General features: G+C 41.1%; 2 protein-coding genes across 3 annotated transcripts in view; one reads left to right on the top strand and one right to left on the bottom strand.

Moving 5' to 3' along the window:
• LOC311289216 (tripartite motif-containing protein 16-like) overlaps window positions 1–26,050 on the top strand; it is a 696,468-nt gene that overhangs the window by 3,693 nt on the left and 666,725 nt on the right. Inside the window, exons 2-6 of one of the 2 annotated variants that reach the window (XM_084407039.1) lie at window positions 4,027–4,122; window positions 4,211–4,444; window positions 4,869–5,028; window positions 5,179–5,226; window positions 7,058–7,566. In XM_084407039.1, coding sequence (XP_084263165.1) covers window positions 4,027–4,122; window positions 4,211–4,444; window positions 4,869–5,028; window positions 5,179–5,226; window positions 7,058–7,566 — 1,047 coding nt within the window. Of the gene's footprint in view, window positions 1–4,026; window positions 4,123–4,210; window positions 4,445–4,868; window positions 5,029–5,178; window positions 5,227–7,057; window positions 7,848–26,050 lie in introns of those variants that run through there. The other variant, XM_084407038.1, reaches the window with a different exon arrangement.
• The window catches only part of LOC311289246 (membrane-spanning 4-domains subfamily A member 8-like), a 450,268-nt gene that overhangs the window by 371,672 nt on the left and 52,546 nt on the right, over window positions 1–26,050 (bottom strand). The gene's annotated exons all lie outside the window — the stretch shown is intronic.

Below are 26,050 nucleotides of genomic sequence, written 5' to 3'. Positions count from 1 at the left end.
GTGTTTTATTAGTGACAAATTTGGGGAGAGGATAAATATTCCAAAACTGAAAATACAGTATGAGAATTAACTGCACAATTACTAGACATGTTTTCCTTGGATATTATAGGCCAAATTGCAAGCACAATATGTGGAAAAATAAAAAAGAATTGAGATGCTTCCAACTGTTGCTCTTGCATTCTTGTGGCTCAGTGACTCACCTGAATGAATGGCTAATTAAGTATGCAGGCCCCATTGTCTCCTGAGGTGTGAATCACTAAATATGCATGATCTGTGACGCCCACTCCGCATATTGCCTTTCCAAACAGAAAGTGCTTTGCAAAATTCAAATCAATGTATTGTGTTATGTGAATGATTAGGCAGGGTGATTTCCACATCATTTTGAAGAAAAAACACTAGGCAATGACATCTATTAGACAAAAGTCTTATTGGCACATATTTAGTATGTGTTTTATGGCCTTATTTCAGAAACTTTAGTTTTTAGTTTTTTCAATAACCACGCATAAACATTATTCTCTCAAAAATGCAGACATGTACATTCTTGTTGCTCACATATTATGGTAGCCCTGTTTGTGCTAAATAGTGTGTAATTTTTTTTTGCCATTAATATGTTTATAAGCAACTGAAAAAAGCACAAATGTCAGGGCATGTCAGAACATCTCAAGGACCCCAAAAACACCTCAGACCCCAGAGGGTTAATGTCACAGGTCGGGGTGGAGCGCCAGCGGGCCGCCCACCCCTTCGCTTGCGTGCCGCCCCTGAGGAGCTGACCGTGGACACGAAGGAGACAGACACAGAATTCAAAATAAATATACTCTTTATTAAATAATAAAAACAAAATCTTAAAAAGTCTCTTCAACATTCTCTTCTTTTGGAGAGCAGGTTCTTCACTGGACTCAGAGAGTGGAGGAAACGTATATCTCACAGCACTAGCAGGTTCTTCTCACAGCACTAGCGGGCTCGTCACTGGACTCGGAGAGTGGAGGAAACATATAACTCACAGCATTAGCAGGCTCTTCACTAGCATTAGCCGGCTCTTCCAGCATTAGCAGGCTCTTCTGGACTCAGACAGAGAGTGGGGAATACGTGTAACTCACAGCATTAGCAGGCTCTTCACTAGCCCCAAACAGAGAGTGGAGAATACGTATAACTCACAGCATTAGCAGGCTCTTCACTAGCAGTAGCAGGCCCTTCCAGCATTAGCAGGCTCTTCCAGCATTAGCAGGCTCTTCATTGGACTCAGGCAGAGAGTGGAGGATACGTGTAACTCACAGCATTAGCAGGCTCTTCACTAGCATTAGCAGGCCCTTTCAGCATTAGCAGGCTCTTCACTAGCCCCAGACAGAGAGTGGAGAATACGTATAACTCACAGCATTAGCAGGCTCTTCACTAGCCCCAGACAGAGAGTGGAGAATACGTATAACTCACAGCATTAGCAGGCTCTTCACTAGCAGTAGCAGGCCCTTCCAGCATTAGCAGGCTCTTCCAGCATTAGCCGGCTCTTCACTGGACTCAGAGAGTGGAGGATACATATATCTCACAGCATTAGCAGGTTCTTCTCACCGCACTAGCAGGTTCTTCACTGGACTCAGAGAGTGGAGGAAACGTATAACTCACAGCATTAGCAGGCTCTTCACTAGCCTCAGACAGAGAGTGGAGAATACGTATAACTCACAGCATTAGCAGGCTCTTCACTAGCATTAGCAGGCCCTTCCAGCATTAGCAGGCTCTTCCAGCATTAACAGGCCCTTCCAGCATTAGCAGGCCCTTCACCAGCACTAGCAGGCTCTTCACTGGACTCAGAGAGTGGAGGACACGTATATCTCACAGCATTAGCAGGCCCTTTCAGCATTAGCAGGCTCTTCACTAGCCCCAGACAGAGAGTGGAGAATACGTATAACTCACAGCATTAGCAGGCTCTTCACTAGCATTAGCAGGCCCTTCCAGCATTAGCAGGCTCTTCACTAGCCTCAGGCAGAGAGTGGAGAATACGTATAACTCACAGCATTAGCAGGCTCTTCACTAGCAGTAGCAGGCCCTTCCAGCATTAGCAGGCTCTTCATTGAACTCAAGCAGAGAGAGGAGAATATGTATAACTCACAGCATTAGCCGGCTCTTCACTGGACTCAGGCAGAGAGAGGAATGGATACGTGTAACTCACAGCGTTAGCAGGTTCTTCACTGGACTTAGAGTAGAGAGAGGAATGGACAGCTGTGACTGCGAGTGAACAGCAAAAATAATTCCCACACTCACATTTCCACCACACACTGTAAGGTTTCACTCGTGCTCATTTCCACAATAAAACTGCAATTCGACAGACTCACGGTGCACCCAAAGCTTCCGCCCGCAATCCAGCCGAAGTTTTCTCATAATGCTGATTGACAGGACTGAATGATTAGGCTCCTTCTGAACCTACGTTTGTAAGTTCATTTATAACATCTGACCTGCATCGAACTGCACGGATCAGAAAGCAACTGTCATAAAAATGGTGAGAACACAACAAAAAGATTGTGGTTGTATACTGCTGAGGAATAGCGTTAAAAGGACAATTTTTTTACCATCAAGTTGGTCTGCATTAGGAAGGCCATAAAAGGGGTTTAGATTCGGGGTGTGTCTCTTGGACATGACGAAAACACACTACTAACTAACTCAACCAGGCCTCACCCCCTTTATTTAGTGTATGCCTTGAAGAAATTCGTTATTTGAGGAATATTGTGACGTGTTCATTCCCAGAAGAAAACTCAAGACTACAATGGAGGCGTTTCAGGAAATTCAGAAACAGTGACACTGATGTAGTGTCTGGACCAATCAGACACACAAATTAATCATTTTTTAATGAATAATCCAGCAAACTCACTCTCCCAACAAAGGTTTATGAAACTTCCCCCAAAACTAACATCACAAATGAAGCTAACACACTGGCAGAACCTGGTGTCCTGTTACAGGATCAAGATTAACAAGACCTTTTTACGACCCCAAAAAGGAATTTGCAAAGGGCTGTGACGCTCACTTAATTCTTACTGAGGAAGAAGAGAAATAAACCCTGTTAATCCTATATATTCAATATATAAACACTTGAGAAATGTGTAAACATGTATCTAATTTTCCCATCTAATGATTTTCCTTTTATGTAGTTTGGCCTTTGTATTCTTTTAAACTATTGGGATTAATGTTTCAGACTTTGTTGCATAGTACTATGGTTTACCAAAATCATATATGTGGCATGTTTAGTCTCTATAAACTCCAATCTTTGTCCCCCATTTGTTAATTTACATTACATTTCACTAACTTTGTGACGGATTAGTATTATAAGCATCTTAAGGAATTTAAGGAATGTCTTTAAGGAATGTCTCATCTGTCCATATATTGAAAGTCAATAGGTTTCAAAGGTTTCAATCTTCAAAAAAGACATTAAGGTAGCATGAAAGAAATCCATAACAACTCCAAGGGGGGTAATCTAAGGCTGCATCTGAAATCACATACTTCCCTTCTGTATAGTAGGTGAAAAACAGTATGTGACAAGAAGTATGTCATAAAAAAAACTCTCATAAAAGAGTAGGCAAAAAGTACCCGGATGTCCTGTTACTTCCAGTTAGATTCTGAAGTGTGGAAACAATGGACACTTTACTATCCAATGAGGCCACGGGAGAAGATTTGGTAATCACAGTGACAACTGACGCTGGTAGGTCACATGATAATGACAACATGGTGAATGTAGTACATCTGGATTACATTCATACTTATATTACATTCTTCAGAATATCTTCTTTTGTGTTCTGCAAGAAAAGTTTGTAAAGACACGAGGATGAGTAAACAATTTTTTGTAAACACATTTCTGGGTGAAATATCCATATAAAGCTAGGCAATGATGTAATAATCTTAGCATTAATGAATGAACTTATAATCTTATCATGCAAGACCTTTAACCCCTCAATCTCACCACTTCACTGATACTGGATTCATATCTGTTTAGTTGATGATTAATGTGATGTGTGATGTTTCTCCTGTCATTGGTTTGTCCTTTAGCACCAGCTGAAGGAGACGCAGAGTTCGTTCCAGCAGAGGATCCAGCAGAGAGAGAAAGATCTTCAGCAGCTGAGAGAGGCTGTCGCGTCTCATAAGGTGAGTCTGGAGAAGAAGAGAAGTTTCAGTCAAGTCTCAGTCAGGACTCACTGAAGCTCACTGTGTGATTGTGATGTGTGTGTAACAGCGCTCTGCACAGACAGCAGTGGAGGACAGTGAGAGGATCTTCACTGAGCTCATCCGCTCCATTGAGAGAAGCCGCTCTGAGGCGACACAGCGGATCAGAGATCAGGAAAAGACTGCAGTGAGTCGAGCTGAAGAACGACTGGAGCGACTGGAGCAGGAGATCAATGATCTGAGGAGGAGAGACGCTGAGCTGGAGCAGCTTTCACACACACAGCATCACATCCATTTCCTGCAGGTAACAGAGATCTAGAAGAACAAGATCATAGTGGACTTGAGCAAGAGACTCACAGAGAAACAATTCATGAGAGCAGAATGAGCTGTTGACTGAAGTGTTGATCTGTGTGTTCGGTTATTGTATCATCATCAGTCAGACTCTCATCTGATCTTGTTCTTTTGAAAGAGACGCACTTACAAATGCAGCTCAGCTCTTGAAATCTCTTAGGAAACTTTTTTCTGAAAGATATATTTAGACTCCAGACAGCAACAACTCAAAACTTCACAAATATTTAAACACTTTTTTTTTATAACAATGTGAAATCCATGAACTTGATGGTACCAGTTTCACTACTAAAGATCAACAAGAGCCGCACAAATCTGACAGTAGTGCAGGTTATTGATGAAGTGTGGAGGTGATGAGCTTTGATTTCTGTTTTCTGTAGAGTTTCCAGACTCTCTCAGCTCCTCCTGAATCTACAGACGGAAATGACAATCCCTTCAGTTCTCTCTCCTCTTTTGATGGCGTGAGAGAATCTGTCCTTCGGCTGAGAGAAAAACTGGAGGATTTCTGCAAAGAGGAGCTGAAGAAGATCTCTGACAGAGGTAAAGTCCTGGAGATTCTGCTCTCAGAAATGATCCTCCATCATCTCATATCATGTAGAAGATCATATTAGAAATGTCTTAGGAACCGATGCAAGGATCATTTTCTCTCGACATGATAATCACACTCTTCATGTCTGTTGATTTCCACAGTCACTTTCACCAGCATTGTTCCCAGAACAAGGAACGACTTCCTACAATGTAAGTCACTGAGAAAACCAGCAGAAAAATTCACTGAGTGTCTTCATGTTCTTCCTGTTGAAGGTGAAAGAAAACATGATAGAAGTGTTTTAGAGTTGATCATGTAAATTATCATTTCTCAACGGGGCGTTCGGAGAACATCAGGGGGTGCTGGAAGCAATATCTTCTATGGTGTTCTTGGGATGCGATTGTTTGAAGATTTATTAGATGAAACTTGTAATTACTTGTAAAAGAAATGGTCTGCAACATTCTAGCTACATTCTACGCAACACGAAAGTTCCAAATGCATTTTTCCTGTTGTCAGTAGCGCAAGCACGCAGATCGATTGTGTTAGAAATAAAACAAAGCATGCGCGCATCCAGTGTCACTGATTATAATGGGTTCTGTGTGCTTTTACTGACAGTGATTTAGTGTCCAGTGTAGACAGTGTGTGACCAATGTTTACACCAATGTGGCCAGATTATAATACTCAATAGAATGTCTGTGATGCCCCAACGGCCTCCTAAGGGGGTTTTATGGGACATAATGATGACGATGATGATGACATGATGGCCAGATTAGACGGTGTCTCACTTCCATAGCAAAGACTATTTACTTCAGTGTTTCTTTCAGCTTTCTGTAGCGCAGCTGCCAAACTTCCAGTGAAAACAACTTCTGCATTTAGCATATAGACACTTTGATATATATATTTTTCTTGTTCTCCATTGAAAAGATTCATATAAATGCTTCTTGTTTGCTGATTGGCTGCAATTTGCGATAATCAAAGTAATTATGGTTTCAGAGCCAAATTTCAAAAATGTTTATTTAACATTGATAAATATAATCTATGCTATTCACATGGATATTTTTATACTTGTGAAACTAATGATAATGATATTTGAACTATCCAGTCAAATCTGTTATGTGGCATTCAATGACATGCTTTTTACATTATATATAGTTAATAATAATAGTATTATACATCAAAATATATATGTAGGAAAGGTATGTTGTTATGGGAAGGAGGAGACGGTAACCGGCGAACATTTAACAAACTTTAATAATCCCCCCCCAAAAAAAGGCAGCAGCCTCTCACGGACGACATATACAACATGCTTTCCTCCGTTATAGCGTACGTAAAAAAAGTTTTTAATGTTTATGAAAGAAGTCTCTTCTGCTGGATTTATTTGATCCAAAATACAGTAAAAACAGACATATTGTGAAATTTCCCTATGACTTTAAAGAAACATTTTCTATTTGAATATATTTTAAAACGTAAAATAAAAATGTGGAATGTGTGGAGGTGTTTTTCATCTGATATTTTTTGATGAGCAGAAAGATTGAAATAGAAATAAAAAATAAAAAGAGGGTTATTTTAAATATGAAAATGCAAAAAGGTCTGCACTTTAAAAAATATTTTATTAGGTTCAAGCAGGAGATTTAAAAACTACAAACGTTTCAGGTATTTGCCTTTGTCAATTAAAATAGAATGAAGTGTAACAGAGAGCACAACTATTATACTAATATTTAAAAAAGCAAGATTTAACACACACACACACACACACACACACACACACACACACACACACACTTGATTTAGGATAAGAATCCTAAATCAAGTTAAGATATGTTTCTGTAATACGAACTTGTGAAAAATCCTAAATAAACTTGTCAGATCTGAACTTAAGCCTTAAGATAAATGATGATTTGATCATGTAAATTATGATTTGCACAGGATATCTGGTAAACTGTACTGAGACACTGCTGATATATTGAACATGAAGAGTTCAGCTATAATAAAAGATCAGACAGATTCCTGATTCCTGATTCTGATGTGTTTTCTCTCCATCAGATTCCCATCAGTTCACTCTGGATCTGAACACAGTGCATAAACACCTCCGTCTGTCTGAGGAGAACAGAGTGATTAATAACACTGACACAGCCCAGCCGTATCCTGATCATCCAGACAGATTTGATAATGTGTGGCAGGTGTTGTGTAGAGAGAGTGTGTGTGGACGCTGTTACTGGGAGATTGAGTGGAGTGGAGATCTTGGTGTGTGGATATCAGTGTCATATAAGAGCATCAGCAGGAAGGGATCGGGTCACGAGTGTTGGTTTGGATCTAATGATCAGTCCTGGAGTTTGTTCTGCTCTTCCTCCAGTTACTCATTCAGACACAATAACATATGGACTGAACTCACTGTAAAGCCCATCAGCAGGAGAATAAGAGTGTATGTGGATCACAGTGCAGGAACTCTGTCCTTCTACAACGTCTCTGACACAATGAGCCTCATACACACAGTCCAGACCACATTCACTCAACCGCTCTATCCTGGGTTTAGTGTTTATCCTGGATCATCAGTGAAACTGTGTTGCTGAATGAGAACAGACTGATGAGAGATTCTACCCATAATGCTTTGAGCTGCATGATAAATCAGTAACAGTGAAATGTTCTAGAGTACCGGTATCTTATTGTCTCTTCATTACATTAATAAAACAGCTGAACACACAGAATAAATGTGTGTAATGAATCCTCATATAGACAGTCAGATCAGTGTGTGTTTGTGAGTCATGAGTGACGGTGTGTATTTTTCTCACACTTTATTTGATTTATTACAAATAAATAAATATTTTATTTATTACACAGTCATTCAGTTCTTATTGAAGTGTTACTTAAATCATTTTTAAATGACTATCACAATTACCTTTGAATTGAAATGATCACACACAGGATTCATTAAAATTGTGTTATTCCTTAAAATAGTTGTGTAAAATTGATAAATAAAAAGCCTAGTTATTAATAAACACTGCAAAAAATGCTTTTCTTACTTAGTATTTTTGTGTTGTTTCCAGTCCAAATATCTAAAAATTCTTAAATCAAGAAACATTTACTAGAGAAGTAAAACTACATAAGAAATTCTATTTTGTTTTCAGATAAACAGAAAGTAACTTAAGTAATTTTTGTTTAAAACAAGCTAAATTATCTGCCAGTGGGGTAAGAAAAAAAAACTTAATTCAAAAAAACTTAATAAAAACATAATCTTAAAGATTATTTTTCTTACCCCACTGGCAGATAATTTAGCTTGTTTTAAACAAAAATTACTTAAATTACTTTCTGTTTATCTGAAAACAAAATAGAATTTCTTATGTAGTTTTACTTCTCTAGTAAATGCTTCTTGATTTAAGAATTTTTAGATATTTGGACTGGAAACAACACAAAAATACTAAGTAAGAAAAGCATTTTTTGCAGTGAATGTAAAATATATAAACCCAGATCATCTGATCATACTGTAATGCTTTGATCAGTGAAAGTATGAGCATAATTATTCTAATCCAGTTTATATTTAATAAACTCCTCCTGAATAGAACTGAATTTACAGACCTGAGACTCTGACAAAACTGAGATAAGATAAAAACAACAAGAAGGATTGAGTCAAATCATCATCAGGTAAAACCAGATAACTCAGAAATGTATGAAGTTTGAAAGAAGGAAACCTGTAACCTGACCCATGTGATCTATACCAGTGGTTCCCAACCTTTTATTGTCTGAGACCCCCTTTTTCCCAAGAAAGGCCCCCCTAGGGCCCCCCTTCACATTTAATGATATTATTGCTCTTGTTGGCTAGCAGCAAGGATGACAAAATATGTTGTTTTCAAGCAAACGGTAGGCTATGTTTATTACTATAACCAGATATGTTTATGCACAAATAATATCCTATAGCCTAATATTGAAAATACAATAACAAAAACATCAGTGGGCCATTTGTAATTTAAAAACGTAAGCCTAAGGCTGAATCCCAATTCTCTGTCTTACCCCTTCCCCTTACCCCTAGCCCTTCGTCTTACCCCTAGCCCTTGTCCCTCGAAACCGAGTGGTAAGCGCTAGGGGTGAAAACATACCCCTATGAAATGAGACGCCACTTGGTTACGTCATCATACATCGTTACTAAGTGTTACTAAGTGGCTCTGTGTCACCAGGGGCAACACGTTCTGATCACAAACTTCCAAGATGCCGTCTGCAAGCATGTTTATGTCGATTGCGTGGGTTTTAGAATTTTTTTTCCGATTGTCTGCAACAAATCGGAGAAATCAAGGGAGAAGAAGAGGTCTACGACGCCTACGGATGCTGGTTGATCCGCTTATGGTATGTATGGATTGGTAACAAACGTTTACCGAACTAACCAACACAGTTATCTGAGCTGTTAGCTATAACGCAAATTTTTATTAGCAAAATTTTTTTTTTTGTCCCAGTTCAGCCTGCTAACGTTATGTACTTTGTTCTTTGTTCTTGGGGAAGGGAAAAAACTAACGTTTTTTAGGGTTGCCAAATGTCCCGTATTTTGGGCATAATTTATTTGTCATAATTAATAATGCATAATTTATATTTCCCCTGTCCTATTGTTTTGACTGGAAAGCTGATCTAACCACAGACTGATACAGCAGCAGTACTGATCACGAAACTTGAGAATGATCATGACACCTGTTATCATCCTATCAATAATATTAAGGACAAATCATTGTTTGATTTACCGCTCCGAGCGGGACTTTCAATGTCAATGTCAGCATTTTGATTTCGGCAAATCAGTTTCTGGTGAATGCAAACAACGTGATTATTGATTCCAACATCCACCCACGCAAGAAAACATGCAACCTACCTGAGGGAATAATACGCAGATTTTTTGCTCAATAAACATTTCTGATTATTATCAATGTAGAAAACTGTTTTTTTTATTCTTTGCTGAATAAAGTTTCAGAGTTTTCTGAAATAGAAAGCTTTTGTAACGTTATAAATGTCTGTCACTTTTGATCAATTGAATGTATCCTTGCCTATTACTTTTCTTAATTTCTTAAAAAAATCGTACTGACCCCAAATTACTTTTACCGGTTCTTTGTGGCAAGCTTAGATGCGTGCGGTCGTGCGCTTGAGTGCGGAGCGGAATATTCAGAAATGCGCTCTCCGCTCACATGATCTGATCGGAACAAACCCATACCGAACCTCTGTCTGCTGAACTTGCGCAGAAACATCAAAATAGACATAACCAGATTTTTTTAATTGTTTTTAAAACTAAACATTTAGACTATTTTAGCACAAATTATGAGCTTACTGCAGATTTTTTATAATTCTTGACAAAATTCGAATATAGTAAAAGGTTTTTTTTTTGTGCCTGTTGAAAAGTGGGTTCCTCAAGCTCATTAATGTGTGAAATGATTTATTTTTTTCAGACTGGTACTGCAACTAGATACTGTGCCATAAACCCCAACATGCCTATACTGCGCATGTGGTTCGATGCTGAAACTGAGCTGAGGCAGGATTTCCGCCTCACCAGAACAGCGATGCAAAGCTTACAAAGGCTTTTGCAAAAGGAGCAGGACCATGGCTGGGGTAATGAGCTTGAGGTACTCATATATACCTACTGGCTGGCACATGGACTCTCCTATCGGGTGGTGTCCAGTGTCTTTAATGTCCCAAAGGCTACAGTTCACCGCATCATCCACAGAGTGGCCCAGAATATATGGGACAATCTGAGGAGAGCAATCTGCTTCCCTTTAACAGTGGACCTGCCTGCAGTTGGTCAGGGATTCGTCAACGTTTCAGGAACCCCTGCATTCCACAATGTGGTTGGAGCAATTGATGGCAGCCACATCCGAATAAAACCACCACAGCGTCACAGATTGGACTATCTGAATTATAAAGGATTTTACTCCATTAGCATGCAGGCAATCTGTGACTCAAATGGCAGGTTTCTGGACATTTATGTGGGGTACCCGGGATCTGTCCATGACACGAGTATAATGAAGAACAGCAGTTTTTATACTGCAAAACGGTATCCACCAACAGGCTACATCCTTCTGGGTGATGGTGGGTATCCTTGTTTGGAAACGCCAATTTGCCTCATCACCCCATTCAAGGAGCCAGTGCATGGAAGAGTACAGCAACGCTTTAACTACTTTCAGTCAAGGGGGCGCAGCATAATCGAAAGGGCGTTCGGCATGATGAAGACCAGGTGGAGGTCAACACTCTTCAGAGCTTTGGAGGTGAAGCCCACGTTTGCACCCCAGGTCATTGCTTCATGTGCCTTTTTGCACAATGTGTGTATGGACAATGGTGACACACTGGTTCCAGATGAAGACATCTTAAGTGATAGGCATGACCCCTAACCACCTCGTGAACCCATGGCAAACAACGAAACATCTGGGAATGACACACGAAACAGACTGGCTGTCCTAGTTTCAGGCAATGTGCAAGCCTGAACATTAGGGTTCATTCCCATGTTTTTTTTTGCAAATCCTTTTGTGTCAAAAACAGTTCTTACCAAAACATTATTGTAAAATGATAAAACTGTTACGGTTGAAAAATATTGTTCTTTCTAAATCTGTATCTGTTTGAAGCTGTTTCTTGCTTTTCACTTCCTGCAGTTGTTGAACATGACAACAGTGTCATATGCATTTATATATTTTATATTTTTGTTCACTTTGGTGTATGATATGATGTTCTGATCTGTGTAATTTTGTCTGTTTGCAATAAATATTTTTTATACACACTGCATGGTGTTTTGTATATCTGTTTCAGTTATCACTGTTTTGAATGTCACTGATGTTCAGAAACACTTTCTTTATTGGGCAATAAAGACAGATTTTTGTTAACAAAGTAAACATAACAGGCAAAAACGTCAAATAAAAATATATCATATTACAGAACCAATAAAGTAAGCATAAAAAACATAAAAAAAACTACAGCTTACCCACCATATTTTCAAACAGGACCAAGAACCTCTCTGTCTTTGCCTCGCTCTCCTCATGGCGCCTCTGCTCTTTTTTGGATTCCTCAGTGAGGAAATCCAGGATGGGTTTTTTTTTTTTTTTTTTTTTGGGGTGAGGGAGTTGAGGGGCTTGCCATGGCAGAGGTAGAGGGTTCTGAACTGCTGGCTGCAGAGGTGCTGGCTGGGGATGAGGGCTCAACAATCTCCTAAATAGTACGTGAGGCAGACCTCCAAATTTAAGAATTTTTATGGGCAGAAAACAACTTGCGCTCGCTGAGAGCAATGCATATGTCGGCAAACTGAACTAGGGAGCAGATATGCTTTTCGGGAGGGCAGGTCGAACTCTTCGTCTCCAAAGACAACATGTCATGTGAAAATTGTGTTATAATATATATATATATATATATATATATATATATATATATATATATATATACGATTGTATTGCTTCCGCTAAAGAAAATATCGAAATAACAAGATACTGTTATCAAGAAATAACAGGCCGCATTATACATTGGAATTCAACCAAGCCATGTAATAAATGTATATATATACAGTATATATATATATTAGGGCTGGGTATTGACATATTTCACGATTCGATTGCGATTCAAAAGCTTGCAATTTGGATAGATTTTGATTCGCCATTGATTATTTTGGATATCAGGTAGAATACATGACAAATTATCTCAATTAAAACATCTCTTAACTAATGCTGTAAACTATGGGAGTCAGTTCTAGCCTAGCCTACTTTAAAAGCACACTTATTTTTATAATAATAAAGTTATACGGAATATATTTAAATGGTGGCTGTCATAAAAACTTGCCAGTTATATTCGAACATGCATTAAATATTGATGAACATTAAAGGGCTGAGATTGTTTCATATCAATAGTAACAAAGCACAAATATTATTGTGATTTATTGGATGGGATGCACTACAATGAACAATTCATTCATCAACTGAAAACAGGATGACTAATCGATTGTTGGGATTTAAGAATCGATATTGGTTCGAAAAAATAAGAATCAATTTTTACCCAGCCCTAATATATATAGGAGCATTACAATAAGAACATGTTAACATTCTGCAATTCCAGACCACAAAATGTGCTGCATACATACCATGAGGATTGTAGTGGGATCCTCATAAAAGGATGCCACCACCACAGGAGGGTCGAGTGAGGGCCTGGCACCCAACACCTCATGCATATCTTCATAATATTGCCAGGTTGCAGCAGTCACTTCCCCCCTTTCTGTTCCCGACCCTGTTTTGGGAGTTCTTAGTTCCTGGAAAGACACACAACACACACACAATTAAATAATGCCTACAACTAGGGCTTTATTTAAATAGAGTATTGAGTGATTTTATCTTCATCTTTTCTTGTTTGATTAACAATAATGACTGCAGCATTAATGTTGGCTGGTGTCACTTTAAGAGCTGCACGTTTCAAACAAGCTTTCTCAAATGTTTGAGACCGTTTAGGCACTATCTGAATAATCGTTTTACCTTGATTGTCTTATTTTCATAATTGTTGGAAGCCGAAATCGAACTCAAAATACAATAATAACTTATACAGTATGCATTCATTGCCTTGCATTGATTGAAGATGTATGATTGTTTTTTTCTTTAACAGAACATCACATACCTTGTATCTTTGCTTAAGATTTTCCCACTTCTTTGATGCCTGTTGGCCAGAAACCCTTCCCTCCAACCCCATTTCTTTCATCAGTGTCCTGTATCATAACCAACAACAATGTACAGGTGCATGAACAGGAATTAATTACAACTTATTACAATAATAACCTACAATACCAATACAATAATGTATTACTACAACATGAACGCATTACTCACTCCCATAGTTGCTTTGCAGCATATTTTGATTTTAAAAACTTAAGTTCGTTTTCATCCCGAAAGTGGATCAGCTGCCGGGTTTCCTCCGGCGTCCCTGTGTGATACAGGACAGTAACTTTAGAAGTCTGCCGTCGCTATTCATCATGTTTATGCACAAGGTGTTGTTTCAATCACACTGAATTCATTAAAATCGGTGAATCTGAATGTAGTGTTTAACGTGCATGAACGCTAAACAAGTGATCGGTTTATGTGCGTTTTAGTATTGCTTAAATTCCTGTGTTTTCGTATCAGTCGGGATCCGTTTGAAGCTGAATACATGACCTGCAAAGCTGGCACATATGTGTCAGTGTCAAATAATGAAACGTTACACATAATGAATGGCGACTGTAGAAAACAAAAGCCGAATCCCGGACATTAGTCAGAGAAATGCGGGACTGATTGTGCAAACCAGCGATGTATCGTTAGCATAGCCTAGCGTAGCAGACTAACGATTTTTAAAAACGTTTAAAAACGTTTCAGTTAACAACATGGTTGCAAATACATATGAACATGACTGCGTAGAGCACAAAACAAGACTCATAATTTTTCAATCAATCATTTAAGCCGAAAATACTTACATTTATGGGACTCTCTTGGTGGTGTGGCCACCATTGTTGCCGATTGTGCAGTGTATTCTGGGTACCCCTTGGCTTCAAGTAAGCTCGCGAAAATTCTTGGTTTTAAGGGGTATCTACCCCTTCCCCTTAGCCCTACCCCTTGATCAAAATGAGAATTGGGATAGCCCTTACTCTCACGTGAACGTGCAAAACTAAGGGGAAGGGGTAAGGGGAAGGGGTAAGACAGAGAATTGGGATTCAGCCTAAGAGTAGCCTATAAATTGGCCCTATATGAATCGCAATAAAAAAATATCAGTATTCACACTGGTGTGTAGGTTAAAAAAAAAGAATGAATATATAGGCTATTACAAAATTACTGCTGTCTGGGACCTCAATACTTGCATGTTATTTGTGAGGCTTTATCAATAAGTGTGAGGATCTGCTGGTCGTGAGTAATTTGGTCAATGCGTGGAGAGATCTTTAACAGGGTAAGACATCTTTATCATCCTCAAGGGTCAGTCTGGCCCATATGTATTTGGTTTTTAAGGCTGTCATGGTTAAAATCCCATTTTTGGTCAGCCAGGCCAGGGAATGGATAAAATTAGCTAATGTAATATGATCGTTCTCCTTAAAGCATGCATTCCTTTTTTTTTGCGCTATAGCGATCGTTAATAAACAGGCGTTTGTTAACAGAATAATGCGTCTTTTGGAGCCGGAATTACTTCTCTGTGTTTGGCTATGACGAGTCACGCAGGTCAAGTACCACTACTCCGCAGCGGCGGCGATCCGAACCAGTGTTAAATAGTCCCAATATAAACACTTATTATAGGTGTACCATAGTGATTCAGAATAAGACAAAAACACGGTTTGGAAGATGGATTCATGATGAACTCGCTCATTATATACATTTTGTACATTTTTAACATAGAAAAAGTTACGGACGACTTGAATGCTCATTACTCAAAACTTTTCAAAATATGACGCGACCCCCCCAGAGAGCTCGCCGAGACCCCCTTGTGGGCCGCGACCCCCCTGTTGGGAACCACTGCCTTATATCATATAGGAATACCATCCATTGAATAACAAGTCCATATATGGTCAGTTTCTGGCTTGCTTACCACAGATACATCTGCAGCCAAGAGGACCCTTATACTGTGTTATACTGGGGAGAATAGGAGACCATTCCCCATCCTAACCTAGAGGTCCACATAATGAAGAACAGATGTTCCCAGTACCTTCTTACAGAACAAAGAAACCCTTCTGTCATATTCTTCAAGATGAGAACCATTCTAGAATTCTTTCAATCTTGAATTAAGATTTTGGTCATATCGCCCACTCCCTGAGCTCTGCTTTAATAATTCATACACAGTTTTTAACATGTATTTTTAACTTGTAAACACATTTGTAGCTATTTGAATATTAATACTGTAATATCTGGTATAGAGCTGTTGTCACGGAGCGCTCCGTGCTGCCTCCCTCTGGAATCATCAGATCACTATCTCCCGAATTCTAGAAACTGCACTTCCCATCATTCCAGTCACCTTATCATCTGTCATTACCATCACCTGGACATCTTCAGCTCACCTATATCTGGACTGTTCTTCCCATTGTTTAGTTGCGAAGTCTTGTTTTGCCAGTGTTATTCCTGCAGACAGTTCCGAGCATTATTTCTAAGATTACCGTTTCCCTGGTTTTGATCTTAGCCTGTTTTCCTGGACATTTACGAACGTTTCTCTGCCTGCCCTGACATCTGCTCACTTCTGACTACGAGTTTGGATTGCCCTTCGGTTTTGTCTGCTTGTGTTGCATGTCAGCTCTAAAGTGTCTTCTGGTGTGTTACAATAAAGCTTTGCACATGGATCCAACTGCCTCAGCCTCTCGTTCACAACAGCCTTCGGCCCCTGAGACCCGAGCACAACAGAAGACTTCGCCACCCCCGGATCCAGCAGCTTTACATCATCTCTCTACGGAGCTCTCGTCTCAAGCCTCAGTTCTCACCGTACATCAACAACAACTGGTAAAACTAACCTCCATTACTGACGAGTTAGTGAAAACCATGCAAGCCCTTACTGCTCAAGCAACAGCCACTAATCAAGCTCAAAACGCCAGTCCACCTGTTCCACCATCACCCAGCGTGAGTACCGCATCTAATAATCCTCGTTTATCTCTACCTGAGAAATTTAATGGCTCACCTGCTGCTTGCAAGGGATTTCTTCTGCAGTGTACGCTTTACATCAGCCAACAGCCACAGTTGTTTCCCTCTGATGATGCTCGTGTAGCTTTTATCTGTTCTCTTCTCACGGGACGGGCACTGGAATGGGCCACCGCACTCTGAGCAGGAGGAGAGCTTTCATTCCCGAGTTATGACGACTTCATTGCTCAGTTTCGAGAGGTTTTTGAACACGCCGCGGGAGGGAAGGATCCCGGTGAGCAATTATTATCCTTACGTCAAGGAAATTCCACGGCGGCAGATTATACTCTCTCATTTCGCACCCTCGCGGCTCAGACGGGCTGGACCGACGATCCACTTAAACTCCTCTATCGAAAGGGCCTGCACGCGGATCTTCAGGGAGAACTAGCCTGCCGTGACGACGACAAAACTTTGAGTCAACTCATGGAGCTCGCTGTCCGTCTGGATAACCTCTCGCGAGCCCGCTGCACCTCGCTCAGAACACACTTCAACGAGTATCCCTCCGCCAGCTCCGGGCCCGAACCCATGCAAATCGGCTTCACGCGCCTTTCCACAGAGGAGCGCGAGAGGAGGCGGAGAAACAATCTATGTTTATACTGCGCTCAAACCGGCCATCTGAGGGCGTCCTGTCCCGTGAGACCCACTCATGGCGATTTTTCTGCGGTGAGTCCCAATACTCGTTATTCTAATTCTCTCAATTTGGAGGTTTCTCTGTGTACTACTAATGAATCTCTGAAAGTTACAGCTTTAATTGACTCTGGGGCAGCTGGAAACTTCATTGATCTGGCCTTTGCTAAAGCCCATAATTTATCTCTAATTCCATGTGGATCCCGTGTGGCTGTGGCAGCGCTAGACGGGCGCCCCCTGGGGTCGGGTCAGGTCCAGTACACCACTAAACAGCTCACCCTTAACATTGGAACTAAACATACTGAATTAATTCATCTGTTCACTATCCACTCTCCTCTTCATCCATTAATCCTAGGATTTCCCTGGCTGGAGAAGCACAATCCTCATATTTCGTGGTCTGAAAGGAGGATTATTCAGTGGTCCCCTCACTGTATTTCCCACTGTCAACCCGCTGTTCATGGTCCTGAAGCAGCCCAGAATTGTATCAAAAATCCAGATCTCCAAGGTGTTCCAGCTGTTTATCACGACCTCGCCCAGGCTTTCAGTGAGCAGGAGGCTTCTCGGCTACCTCCCCATCGTGCAGGAGACTGCGCAATCGAACTGTTGCCTGGAGCGTTACCTCCTCGCGGGAGAGTATATCCATTATCCCAGCCTGAGACTGACGCAATGAAGGCTTACATAGATGAACAACTCGCTAAGGGCTTCATTACATCCTCTACTTCTCCTGTTTCAGCTGGGTTCTTTTTTGTGAAAAAAAAGGATGGAGGCCTTCGTCCTTGTATCGACTATCGTAGTCTGAACGAAGTTACTGTGAAATATCGCTACCCTCTGCCTCTGGTTCCCGCAGCCCTGGAGATGCTTCGCACCGCTAAGTTTTTTACAAAGCTGGACTTACGGAATGCCTATAATCTTATTCGGATTCGGAGGGGTGACACTGCATGAAAAACGGGATTTTCGACAGTTACCGGCGCTGTAGATTGTCGTGGAAGTTTAGGTTTACGACTGCAAACGGCAATTTACAGGCAACACTGCAAACTGTCGGAAATTGTCGGAAATTGACGTGGGACTTGCTTGCCCCGTGACCCCCCTCCCTCTAATGCTTTAACATGTAAATGAGACTGCTGTGAGCTTTACAAATGCAAATGGGGGTAGCAGGGGGAGTTTTATCCCAGGTGACTCAAAGGTATTAACTTAATTCTAAAAAAAATACAATATTTATTTATAACGCAAAATTAAAAACAGCCAAGGCTGACCAAAGTGCTGTACAGGACAATAGATAAAATGCAGGGCAGAAACAGGACAATTAAAAAAAAAAAACAGTAGTTGTGTCAAGGGGTATTAAAAGTTTTCAAGGATGTTTTGAAGATGGAAATTGAGGGAGCTAGTCTGATATAGAGGGGTAGACTGTTCCAAAGCTTTGGGCCTGCAGTCGCAAAAGTGCAGTCGCCTCGTTTTTTAAGTCTGGATCTGGGCACGATGAGAAGACAGTGATCACTGGATCTCAAAGTACGAGATGGAGTGTACGGGCAGAGGAGATTGGTCAGATATTGGGGGGCCGGTTTGTTAAAAGCTTTATACACAAATAGTAAAAATTTTAAATCAATCCTGAATGTGACAGGTAGCCAGTGGAGTTTGAATAAAATAGGGGTGATCGACTCATATTTGCGTGTCCCGGTGAGAAGTCTAGCCGCTGCGTTTTGAACTAGCTGTAGACGAGAGAGAGAGGCCTGAGATAGCCCAAAATAAAGTGAGTTACAATAGTCTAAGGCCATCCTTAAAAATATTCTTGTTTGCCGTAACCCGACCGACACTGTCAGTTTAGTAGCCTACCGACCCAATTATTTATTTTTTCCCCCTTTTAGTCCGACCGACTTGCCGGCTGAAACTTGTGTTAAGACCGACCGCTTTTTTGTAACTCTTCAAACAACTAATATAAATGCAATAAAATAATATTAGTTATTAAGTATTGTGAATATAAATTCCGTAGGCCTGCATACAAACATAAGCTATAGCAGTGTGATTTTTATTTCAAAATAAGAGATTTTTGTTTAACAGTAACACCAGTGACACAACTCCAGGGGACCACTACTTTCATTATAAATTTTATAATATGTATTCTGCATTTTTTTTAATATATATCATTTACATAATATACTTGATATTGATATTTTAAATGGTGTAAAAATCTGTTATTGACCTCAAAATAAAGCATTTTCCCTCTGTACATGACTGTGGGGACAAGCACTTCTGTGGTGCTTGAAATTCTATATAATTCATAAAAATCAAATATTGCCACATTGATGGCTCAAGAGGGTGTAATTGTTCAAATAACATATTGTTTTATTTTAAAATGTAAAGAAATTGTAACCCTAAAGTGTTTTTTAAGTGTAATATTTCTGTAAAGGCTAGGGACAGAAAAATTGACATTTTCATAGAATGACCCTCTTACATTTTAGCTTAAATTGATATATTTAATGAAAGTAGCTAGATTAGTTACTATGTGTCATTAGCAATAGCCAATGTTATGTAAAAAAGACACAAAACCATTTATTTCAACAATTAATTTCAATCAGGCTTTGCCACAAAGGTAAAATGTGCATTCCATGCAAACAGCATCACAATCTCTTAGAGCCCAACCACTGTGCATAATACAACACGAACAGAAGATTGTATTTGACTCATGCTGCATACACATACGCAGTGACAAGAATTATGCCTACTGTACATATAGAGTTACAACTACGATTAGAGTTGTTTACATAAAATGTACCTCGTTTTTATTTTGCATTAAAAAATGTTTGTGGCCCCTTTAAGAAATCCCTCTCTTCTCGCGATACTATTCACTTGTGCTGGACGCGTGCGCGCGACCAGAGAACGGCAGCCATTTTTCATTGTTCAGGAGAGCTCCATGACGGGGCGTGCATCGATCGGATTCTGTGTTATACGTTCTTCTTTCTTGGTAAATATTACTCCAATATCTTTAATATGCACAAATAAGTTGTGAAGCGAAGTTAAAAGAACATTTGATGTGTACATTTTTGTTTATAGATTTATTTGGAGCGCATGTGTGACGAGTGAACCTCGTGGTGATCGGACGGTAAAGGATTGGGTATGTACGTTTCATGGTTTATGGGGGAAATTACTGATGGCATGTTTATTTGATAAATCTGTTAATGAGTTGAATCTATATTCTGTGATTATACAGTATAACTTTATGGTTAAATGCATATTTCTGGTTCCGCATGGCATGATTAAACGTGGGTTGTGGCTTTGTTAAAGTGCTTTTATTTCTCTTGTAACTTAGGCCTAAGTTACCTCAGCCTCTGCCGTATTCCAGTTTGTGTTATCGTATTTAATTGTAACATATTTTGGTTTGGGGAAATCAATTTAAATCTGACCAGTTGCAGTGTATTACACTGCATTTCAGTTTGAATTGAGTCAAGTATTTTGTGGATTTGGGCATTGATCCACTGGTTAAGCTTTTTGTGACATTTGATTGTCATCTTCAAATTTACTGTAAACTGTTTCTACAATTTCTTTTATTTTTTTGCTTTTTTTTTTTTTTAACTAGTGAAAATTATTTTTTTTCTTGGGAAATCTCTTCGAACAAGGCAAACTTTTTTCTTAATCAGACTTTTATCTGTTTAATTGTGCTTCCATTGACCGCTGTCACTTATTTTAAACAGCAGTCAGAATAAAACCCCAATTTCAAAAAGCATAGTTTGCTTCCGGTGTGTATTTCTGCAATTTCACCCGGTTGCATTTTTTCTCTTTTGTTTAATTTTACTGTGACTTATGTTGTTCTTATTAATTTTACTGTGACTTATGTTGTTCTTATTAATATCACTCTCAATTAATTGTTTTCCAGCTGCCTTTAAGACATATTACACGATGGTGCGCAGGAGCTTCAGGTACAAACAACCAGATCTTGCATTGCAGGCGGAAGCTGTGGTGAATTCAGCTCGGAGTCGAGCGAGAAGAAAGACGGTAAGATTTATTAGATTAGATTCGTTTTTGGTCAATGTGACTATTTTTCAGGTGCATTAATAGATGTGTGTTGTCCATACGCAGTGCATTGCGCAGTATTGATTGTCTTTATTGGTTTTAACAGCTGCTAAAAGCGAGACAGAGTGTGCTAGCTGAGGATGAGGTGGGCCTTCGGAAGTGTGCTACCATAGACCTGATGTCTGATGAGGAAGACGGCATCGTCTGCGGGGTGTCTGGATGGATTGTGCGACCTCCGTCCTGTCGCAGCCAGGAGCTCACCGAGCTCTGTACCACGCTGCAGTCGAGATTAGAGGCGCTAGTTACCTGCAGCTGTATTTTGTCAGGCCTTGTGAAATGTAAGAATATTCAGTTTTTCATGATTTCATCATAAAGCAAGAGGTCATGGGATTGATGGCTATTATTTGTTTAATAATTGTAAATAATCCTGTAATTTACAGGAAGCAGTATGCCATCTTCACAACTCTGAGACAAATTGTGGGCGCTACGAACTGGAGCAAGGTAAAAAAAAAAAAAAAAAAAAAAAGAATCTTACATTCTTTTATTTTTTACTTTTAAAGTAAAAAAACATTGTTTAGAATTGTTTAAAAAAACAAAGTAAAAACATTTTAAAGGTAAGATTCAAAGAATATGCTTTCATTCTCTTGTATAAGAAAATAGATCTGTTATAGTTTACGATCTTAATCATACATTTTGTTTCCATAGAGTAACCTCGCCTCATAACGAGGGCGTAACCTCACATTTACTCAGAGCTATGTCTGCAAGTCCAGATTTTCATGACGCTGATCATGACGACATTGTAAGTAACTTTTACTATTTTCTCCTTGTTTCATTTTACTGTGACTTGCGTTGTTTTTATTCATATCACTCTCATTTAATTGTTTTCCAGCTGCCTGTAAGACATACTACGAGGCAGGAGCTTCAGGTACAAACAACCAGATCTGGCATTGCAGGCCGAAGCTGTGAAGAGTTCAGCTCGGAGTCGAGTGAGAAGAAAGAGGGTAAGATTTTTAGTCAATGTGACTATTTTTCACGTGCATTAATAGATGTTTTGTGTCCATACACAGTGCATCACAGTACTGATTGTCTGTATTGGTTGTTTTTACAGCTGCTAGAAGCGAGACTGTGTGCTAGGTGAGGATGACGTGGGCATTTGGAAGTGCGCCACCATAGATATGATGTCCGATGAAGTTCAACCACCAGCCAGGAGCTCACAGAGCTCTGTGCTACGCTGCAGTCGAGATTAGAGGCGACTCCTAAATACAGGGCAACGCACCACAGACGTTTTCAAAGTGGATCGAATTCAGAGAGAACGCCGCTAGTCACCTACAGCTCCGAAGATGAAAACAGACACTGAGCTTCCAATTTGCTGTGTGTGCAGATGATCTATGCTTTGTACATAGGTGTATATTGTTTTGTGTCTGTGCTAATAAAGCTCTTTCTTTGAATAAACAGCATGTCCCTGGCAAATTTTCCATTCCTTTATAAATTCATGTCCTTGATGGTAATAATAGTGTAGTCCATAGGTTAACAATGACATGAATATACCACAGAATGGCATATTATGAATATAAAAAAATAATTTATATATTATTATTTATATGATTATTATAATTTTTTGAATTTTTAATGAGCGAGGGTGACCAATAGTAACAGATCTGCCAACCAATCACGAGTGATTTTTCTTGTTTAAACCACGTGGGTTCAACCAATAGTGAGTGAGGAAATTCAAGCCTTTCTCTGGCGGGAGCTGCTATTCATATGGTAATTAGAGCCATTCACACCTCCGGCGCGAGCGCTCTGCATACGTCATGGTTCGTTTCCGACAATATTCGGCACAGACGAACGCGACGTTCACAGGCTGTAAATTGTCGTTAACTGCCGAAAATTAGGGAGATTTGCGGCCGTTTACGGGGTCGGAAATCCCAATTTTCATGCAGTGTGATGAGTGGAAGACGGCTTTCTCGACGACCACGGGGCACTATGAATACCGGGTAATGCCGTTTGGCCTTTCGAACTGTCCCTCTGTGTTCCAAGCTTTTGTAAATGAAGTATTCCGCGACATGCTGAGCCAGAGAGTCATAGTTTATATTGATGACATCCTTATTTATTCAAATTCCTTTGAAGACCACGTACGGGATGTGCGAGCTGTCCTCCAACGCCTCATCAACAACCAGCTGTATGCAAAGGTTCAGAAGTGTGAATTTCATCAAACCAGCATATCCTTCCTTGGCTATGTCATCAGCGCAGAGGGTGTTACCATGGATGACAGCAAGATTACAGCCTTTGTGAACTGGCCTCGACCCACCACTGTGAAGGAGCTTCAACGTTTCCTGGGGTTTGCGAATTTTTATCGAAGGTTTATCCGAAACTTCAGCATCACTGTGGCCCCGCTAACATCCCTCCTTCAGGGGGGGGGGAAACATTTCAAGTGGTCGTCTGAGTGTACTTTGGCATTCAATCTTCTAAAGGAAAAGTTCACCTCAGCTCCCATTCTCCACCATCCGGATCCCGAACGGGAATTCATTGTGGAGGTGGACGCCTCTAATACTGGCATCGGCGCTATTCTGTCCCAACGCCACGGTAACCCGGCTAAGATGTTTCCCTGTGCCTTTTATTCACCATCCTGTCCCTTCCGAGTGTCCCCCTGATCGACTCTTTGTGCCTCCTGAACTCCGCTCTCGAGTTCTCCAGTGGGTTCATTGCACCCCCAGTGCAGGTCACCCTGGGATTTCTGCTACCCAGCATCTTGTCACGAACCGTTTCTGGTGGTCCTCGTTAAAAGCTGACGTCATCAAGTTCATCCACCAATGCACCGTCTGCAATACTGTCAAATCCTCACATTTGAAACCAGCCGGACTCCTTCAGCCCCTACCAGTTCCTCGACGCCCATGGTCCCACATAGCTGTGGATTTTGTCTCTGATCTTCCTTCCTCCCAGGGATACACTGCTGTCCTTTCCGTGGTTGATCGATTCTCCAAGGCCTGTCGTTTCATCCCCCTGGCTGGTCTGCCCACCGCCCTACAGACGGCGGAGGTACTCATGCATCAAGTATTCCGTCTTTATGGTCTTCCAGAGGACATTGTCTCGGACCGTGGTCCTCAATTCACTTCTCGAGTCTGGAGAGAGCTCTGTTCCAAGTTAAATATAAATGTAAGCCTAACTTCGGGGTACCACCCTCAGGCCAACGGACAGGTCGAGCGTCTTAATCAGGACCTCACACGCTACCTCCGTACATACTGTCATCAGAACCAACAGGACTGGAGCCGATACCTGGTTTGGGCGGAATATGCCCAGAATTCCCTCCGTAAGCCTGCCACCGGACTAACTCCATTCCAGTGTGTGCTAGGGTTCCAACCCCCGCTGTTCCCATGGGCCGGCGAGCCCACGAATCTCCCGGCTGTCGATTCTTGGCTTCAACGTAGCGAGGAAACATGGAACTCTGCGCATGTCCACCTCCAACGAGCCGTCCGCCAGTTCCAACACCAGGCTGACCGAAGGAGGCGCGGGGGTCCCCGTTACCGCCCGGGACAGTGGGTGTGGTTATCCACCCGGGACTTCCGTTTAAAACTCCCATGCAAAAAGCTATCTCCCCGATTCATTGGTCCCTTCCAGATCCTCCGTCAGATCACACCTGTGTCTTATCGTCTTGCACTTCCCTCTACTTATCGTATCTCACCCACTTTCCATGTGTCTCTCCTCAGGCCCGCGGCAGCTCCCAGGAGAGGGGAGGTCCAGGAGGAGGTCGCTCCAGTGCAGGCTCCCCCCATTGATGTCAGCGGCGAGCAGGCGTACCGGGTGCGAGAGGTCTTGGATTCCCGGCGTCGCGGCGGGGTTCTCCAGTACCTCATCGACTGGGAGGGGTACAGCCCGGAGGAACGCTCCTGGGTCAGGTCCCAAGACATTCTGGATCCCTCTTTGGTGGCTTCCTTCCATCAAGAACACCCGGATCGCCCAGCCCCGAGGCCCCGCGGGAGACCCCGCCGCCGTCCAGGTCCTCGCTTCCGGAGCCGCTCGCAGGGGGGGGGGCTCTGTCACGGAGCGCTCCGTGCTGCCTCCCTCTGGAATCATCAGATCACTATCTCCCGAATTCTAGAAACTGCACTTCCCATCATTCCAGTCACCTTATCATCTGTCATTACCATCACCTGGACATCTTCAGCTCACCTATATCTGGACTGTTCTTCCCATTGTTTAGTTGCGAAGTCTTGTTTTGCCAGTGTTATTCCTGCAGACAGTTCCGAGCATTATTTCTAAGATTCCCGTTTCCCTGGTTTTGATCTTAGCCTGTTTTCCTGGACATTTACGAACGTTTCTCTGCCTGCCCTGACATCTGCTCACTTCTGACTACGAGTTTGGATTGCCCTTCGGTTTTGTCTGCTTGTGTTGCATGTCAGCTCTAAAGTGTCTTCTGGTGTGTTACAATAAAGCTTTGCACATGGATCCAACTGCCTCAGCCTCTCGTTCACAACAGCCTTCGGCCCCTGAGACCCGAGCACAACAGCTGTGATACGTCCACTTCATAACATGGAGATATATGCCCCAGGCAGATTTACGCCCCTGTTGTTCCTGAGGCTGTATATCGACACGAATTGAGGTATGTTAAATAATCTGCTACAGTTATTGTTGTTTAGCAATTATGCAACATTTATTATTTATAAACCACTAGCTAGATAAAGCTAGAGTAGTTAGATATCTATTCATTTCTATATATCAATGGATGGGTCTATAATTTATTTTGAGAGACAAAAAGCTCTTGACGGTCAGGTTGATGTTAGCCTGGTTCTACCAGACTCTCGTACATTTC

This window comes from Rutilus rutilus, assembly GCF_951802725.1.
Source record: "Rutilus rutilus genome assembly, chromosome: 4".
NCBI lineage: Eukaryota > Metazoa > Chordata > Actinopteri > Cypriniformes > Leuciscidae > Rutilus > Rutilus rutilus.
This window is presented reverse-complemented; position numbering and strand designations above follow the sequence as displayed.